At 43.6% G+C, this 6,000-nt stretch overlaps 1 protein-coding gene across 1 annotated transcript in view; it reads right to left on the bottom strand.

Annotated features, from left to right (window-relative positions):
- Nucleotides 1-4,706: 4,706 nt before the first annotated feature.
- LOC106073302 (lachesin-like) overlaps nucleotides 4,707-6,000 on the bottom strand; it is a 109,571-nt gene continuing 108,277 nt past the window's right edge. The window contains exon 8 of the mRNA XM_056031417.1: nucleotides 4,707-5,033. Coding sequence (XP_055887392.1) covers nucleotides 4,921-5,033 — 113 coding nt within the window. The 3' untranslated portion in view covers nucleotides 4,707-4,920. The remainder of the gene's footprint in view (nucleotides 5,034-6,000) is intronic.

Below are 6,000 nucleotides of genomic sequence, written 5' to 3'. Positions count from 1 at the left end.
ATCGTCAAGTATCGATCAAGCCTATTCTTCAGCAGTCTGCTCTGAGAGGATGTTGAGTCTGCTCTGAGAGGATGTTGAGTCTGTTCTGAGAGGATGTTGAGTCTGTTCTGAGAGGATGTTGAGTCTGTTCTGAGAGGATGTTGAGTCTGCTCTGAGAGGATGTTGAGTCTGCTCTGAGAGGATGTTGAGTCTGTTCTGAGAGGATGTTAGTATGCTCTGAGAGGATGTTGAGTCTGTTCTGAGAGGATGTTGAGTCTGCTCTGAGAGGATGTTGAGTCTGATCTGAGAGGATGTTAGTATGCTCTGAGAGGATGTTGAGTCTGTTCTGAGAGGATGTTGAGTCTGTTCTGAGAGGATGTTGAGTCTGCTCTGAGAGGATGTTGAGTCTGCTCTGAGAGGATGTTGAGTCTGTTCTGAGAGGATGTTGAGTCTGTTCTGAGAGGATGTTGAGTCTGCTCTGAGAGGATGTTGAGTCTGCTCTGAGAGGATGTTGAGTCTGTTCTGAGAGGATGTTAGTATGCTCTGAGAGGATGTTGAGTCTGTTCTGAGAGGATGTTGAGTCTGCTCTGAGAGGATGTTGAGTCTGCTCTGAGAGGATGTTGAGTCTGATCTGAGAGGATGTTAGTATGCTCTGAGAGGATGTTGAGTCTGTTCTGAGAGGATGTTGAGTCTGTTCTGAGAGGATGTTGAGTCTGCTCTGAGAGGATGTTGAGTCTGCTCTGAGAGGATGTTGAGTCTGTTCTGAGAGGATGTTGAGTCTGTTCTGAGAGGATGTTAGTATGCTCTGAGAGGTTGTTAGTATGCTCTGAGAGGATGTTGAGTCTGTTCTGAGAGGATGTTGAGTCTGTTATGAGATGATGTTGAGTCTGTTCTGAGAGGATGTTGAGTCTGCTCTGAGAGGATGTTGAGTCTGTTCTGAGAGGATGTTGAGTCTGTTCTGAGAGGATGTTGAGTCTGCTCTGAGAGGATGTTGAGTCTGCTCTGAGAGGATGTTGAGTCTGTTCTGAGAGGATGTTAGTATGCTCTGAGAGGATGTTGAGTCTGTTCTGAGAGGATGTTGAGTCTGTTCTGAGAGGATGTTGAGTCTGCTCTGAGAGGATGTTGAGTCTGCTCTGAGAGGATGTTGAGTCTGTTCTGAGAGGATGTTAGTATGCTCTGAGAGGATGTTGAGTCTGTTCTGAGAGGATGTTGAGTCTGCTCTGAGAGGATGTTGAGTCTGATCTGAGAGGATGTTAGTATGCTCTGAGAGGATGTTGAGTCTGTTCTGAGAGGATGTTGAGTCTGTTCTGAGAGGATGTTGAGTCTGCTCTGAGAGGATGTTGAGTCTGTTCTGAGAGGATGTTGAGTCTGTTCTGAGAGGATGTTGAGTCTGCTCTGAGAGGATGTTGAGTCTGCTCTGAGAGGATGTTGAGTCTGTTCTGAGAGGATGTTAGTATGCTCTGAGAGGATGTTGAGTCTGTTCTGAGAGGATGTTGAGTCTGCTCTGAGAGGATGTTGAGTCTGCTCTGAGAGGATGTTGAGTCTGATCTGAGAGGATGTTAGTATGCTCTGAGAGGATGTTGAGTCTGTTCTGAGAGGATGTTGAGTCTGTTCTGAGAGGATGTTGAGTCTGCTCTGAGAGGATGTTGAGTCTGCTCTGAGAGGATGTTGAGTCTGTTCTGAGAGGATGTTGAGTCTGTTCTGAGAGGATGTTAGTATGCTCTGAGAGGTTGTTAGTATGCTCTGAGAGGATGTTGAGTCTGTTCTGAGAGGATGTTGAGTCTGTTATGAGATGATGTTGAGTCTGTTCTGAGAGGATGTTGAGTCTGTTCTGAGAGGATGTTGAGTCTGCTCTGAGAGGATGTTGAGTCTGCTCTGAGAGGATGTTGAGTCTGTTCTGAGAGGATGTTGAGTCTGTTCTGAGAGGATGTTGAGTCTGCTCTGAGAGGATGTTGAGTCTGCTCTGAGAGGATGTTGAGTCTGTTCTGAGAGGATGTTAGTATGCTCTGAGAGGATGTTGAGTCTGTTCTGAGAGGATGTTGAGTCTGCTCTGAGAGGATGTTGAGTCTGCTCTGAGAGGATGTTGAGTCTGATCTGAGAGGATGTTAGTATGCTCTGAGAGGATGTTGAGTCTGTTCTGAGAGGATGTTGAGTCTGTTCTGAGAGGATGTTGAGTCTGTTCTGAGAGGATGTTGAGTCTGTTCTGAGAGGATGTTAGTATGCTCTGAGAGGTTGTTAGTATGCTCTGAGAGGATGTTGAGTCTGTTCTGAGAGGATGTTGAGTCTGTTATGAGATGATGTTGAGTCTGCTCTGAGAGGATGTTAGTATGCTCTGAGAGGATGTTGAGTCTGTTCTGAGAGGATGTTGAGTCTGTTCTGAGAGGATGTTGAGTCTGTTCTGAGAGGATGTTGAGTCTGTTCTGAGAGGATGTTAGTATGCTCTGAGAGGTTGTTAGTATGCTCTGAGAGGATGTTGAGTCTGTTCTGAGAGGATGTTGAGTCTGTTATGAGATGATGTTGAGTCTGCTCTGAGAGGATGTTAGTATGCTCTGAGAGGATGTTGAGTCTGTTCTGAGAGGATGTTGAGTCTGTTCTGAGAGGATGTTGAGTCTGTTCTGAGAGGATGTTGAGTCTGCTCTGAGAGGATGTTGAGTCTGCTCTGAGAGGATGTTGAGTCTGTTCTGAGAGGATGTTAGTATGCTCTGAGAGGATGTTGAGTCTGTTCTGAGAGGATGTTGAGTCTGCTCTGAGAGGATGTTGAGTCTGCTCTGAGAGGATGTTGAGTCTGATCTGAGAGGATGTTAGTATGCTCTGAGAGGATGTTGAGTCTGTTCTGAGAGGATGTTGAGTCTGCTCTGAGAGGATGTTGAGTCTGCTCTGAGAGGATGTTGAGTCTGTTCTGAGAGGATGTTGAGTCTGTTCTGAGAGGATGTTAGTATGCTCTGAGAGGTTGTTAGTATGCTCTGAGAGGATGTTGAGTCTGTTCTGAGAGGATGTTGAGTCTGTTATGAGATGATGTTGAGTCTGCTCTGAGAGGATGTTAGTATGCTCTGAGAGGATGTTGAGTCTGCTCTGAGAGGATGTTAGTATGCTCTGAGAGGATGTTGAGTCTGTTCTGAGAGGATGTTGAGTCTGTTCTGAGAGGATGTTGAGTCTGTTCTGAGAGGATGTTGAGTCTGTTCTGAGAGGATGTTAAGTCTGTTCTGAGAGGATGTTAGTATGCTCTGAGAGGATGTTAGTATGCTCTGAGAGGATGTTAGTATGCTCTGAGAGGATGTTGAGTCTGCTCTGAGAGGATGTTGAGTCTGTTCTGAGAGGATGTTGAGTCTGTTCTGAGAGGATGTTGAGTCTGTTCTGAGAGGATGTTGAGTCTGCTCTGAGAGGATGTTGAGTCTGTTCTGAGAGGATGTTGAGCCTGCTCTGAGAGGATGTTAGTATGCTCTGAGAGGATGTTGAGTCTGTTCTGAGAGGATGTTAGTATGCTCTGAGAGGATGTTGAGGCTGTTCTGAGAGGATGTTAGTATGCTCTGAGAGGATGTTGAGTCTGTTCTGAGATGATGTTGAGTCTGCTCTGAGAGGATGTTGAGTCTGTTCTGAGAGGATGTTGAGTCTGTTCTGAGATGATGTTGAGTCTGCTCTGAGAGGATGTTAGTATGCTCTGAGAGGATGTTGAGTCTGTTCTGAGAGGATGTTAGTATGCTCTGAGAGGATGTTGAGTCTGTTCTGAGAGGATGTTGAGTCTGTTCTGAGAGGATGTTGAGTCTGTTCTGAGAGGATGTTGAGTCTGCTCTGAGAGGATGTTGAGTCTGTTCTGAGAGGATGTTGAGCCTGCTCTGAGAGGATGTTAGTATGCTCTGAGAGGATGTTGAGTCTGTTCTGAGAGGATGTTAGTATGCTCTGAGAGGATGTTGAGGCTGTTCTGAGAGGATGTTAGTATGCTCTGAGAGGATGTTGAGTCTGTTCTGAGATGATGTTGAGTCTGCTCTGAGAGGATGTTGAGTCTGTTCTGAGAGGATGTTGAGTCTGTTCTGAGATGATGTTGAGTCTGCTCTGAGAGGATGTTAGTATGCTCTGAGAGGATGTTGAGTCTGTTCTGAGAGGATGTTGAGTCTGTTCTGAGAGGATGTTAGTATGCTCTGAGAGGATGTTGAGTCTGTTCTGAGAGAATGTTGAGTCTGTTCTGAGAGGATGTTGAGTCTGTTCTGAGATGATGTTGAGTCTGCTCTGAGAGGATGTTGAGTCTGCTCTGAGAGGATGTTGAGTCTGTTCTGAGAGGATGTTGAGTCTGTTCTGAGAGGATGTTGAGTCTGTTCTGAGAGGATGTTGAGTCTGCTCTGAGAGGATGTTGAGTCTGTTCTGAGAGGATGTTGAGCCTGCTCTGAGAGGATGTTAGTATGCTCTGAGAGGATGTTGAGTCTGTTCTGAGAGGATGTTAGTATGCTCTGAGAGGATGTTGAGGCTGTTCTGAGAGGATGTTAGTATGCTCTGAGAGGATGTTGAGTCTGTTCTGAGATGATGTTGAGTCTGCTCTGAGAGGATGTTGAGTCTGTTCTGAGAGGATGTTGAGTCTGTTCTGAGATGATGTTGAGTCTGCTCTGAGAGGATGTTAGTATGCTCTGAGAGGATGTTGAGTCTGTTCTGAGAGGATGTTGAGTCTGTTCTGAGAGGATGTTAGTATGCTCTGAGAGGATGTTGAGTCTGTTCTGAGAGAATGTTGAGTCTGTTCTGAGAGGATGTTGAGTCTGTTCTGAGATGATGTTGAGTCTGCTCTGAGAGGATGTTGAGTCTGCTCTGAGAGGATGTTGAGTCTGCTCTGAGAGGATGTTGAGTCTGTTCTGAGAGGATGTTGAGTCTGTCTTCCCACAGTTACACATCATCTATACTAGGAATGGGAGAAGAGGTAGACGGGAGGTGAGAGGGCACGGAAGGAGGAGTAGACTGTCACGTCAGCAACCGGTGTACCAGAAGTATAAACATGATGTAAGCCGTGTGAGTACTGGCGAACTGGACATTCAACATGGCACTGGACTCTGGGGGCACCGTCATCGAGCCAGCTGGGAACAGACAAAATACAAGCAAGATTATTTGTTGTAGAATCCAATGCAGTTATAGTGGATAGTGTTGTATCTATAAATATCTTAATAACAAACTTTATATGGCTGATATTAAATTCACTGTTAATATATCTAGAAATAGATCTGAACAATACTGAAGAATGTCCCGTCATTCAAAGCGAAAAGTGAAACAATTTATAATTGAATATCTCTATAACTTTCATTGAATATTTTACTCTCAAAGTGACATAAAGAACTGTTCAACCAACAGAGCAAAACTTGCCATAACTCTGTTCCTTGGATACTAATTGGAGCAGTGACGTATGTATAGTAACCCTAAAACAAACTGAAGACATTAAAAAAAATAAAAAAAATTGCCCAACTCTATGAAAGTATTGCTATTTTATGAATCTAGGCCATGTTTATCATGTTTACATGAGAGAAGATCTAAAGGATCTAGATCTAGATCTAATTTTTAAAACTACACTTTGCACAGATAGTTCTTTTTACTTTGACACATGAAAATTACAAAATATAGTCTATTGATTTCATTATTTAATAAAAATAAGCTTCAAATTTGTCTTTCAAAAGCATTTTTACATAAACTCGTTCCTTATATCTGCGAAGTTAGAAGTCCTGACGTACTTTATAAACCCATTCATTAAAAAAATCGTCTCATTCATCTCGCTCTAATTTCATTTTTAATACATGTGAATGTATCGGCTTAACGGGTAAACACATTTTCACAAAAATCCTTTTATTTTCGTGGCGAAAGAGAAAAACCTGAAAGGAACATTAGCTAAGTTTAACATACATCTGAATCCAATCCACTACATTAGTAATACAGAAACTAAGGACCGCAGGCCGCGGGTAATGTCCGGCTAGCTATTAATAAAATGTATTATACTGCATTTGTTTTACTCTGTTCTATACTTTTAAAATCGAAATTTAAGAATGGGATACCAAA

The sequence above is a fragment of the Biomphalaria glabrata genome, chromosome 1, assembly GCF_947242115.1.
Source record: "Biomphalaria glabrata chromosome 1, xgBioGlab47.1, whole genome shotgun sequence".
NCBI classification, from domain to species: Eukaryota; Metazoa; Mollusca; class Gastropoda; family Planorbidae; genus Biomphalaria; species Biomphalaria glabrata.
This window is presented reverse-complemented; position numbering and strand designations above follow the sequence as displayed.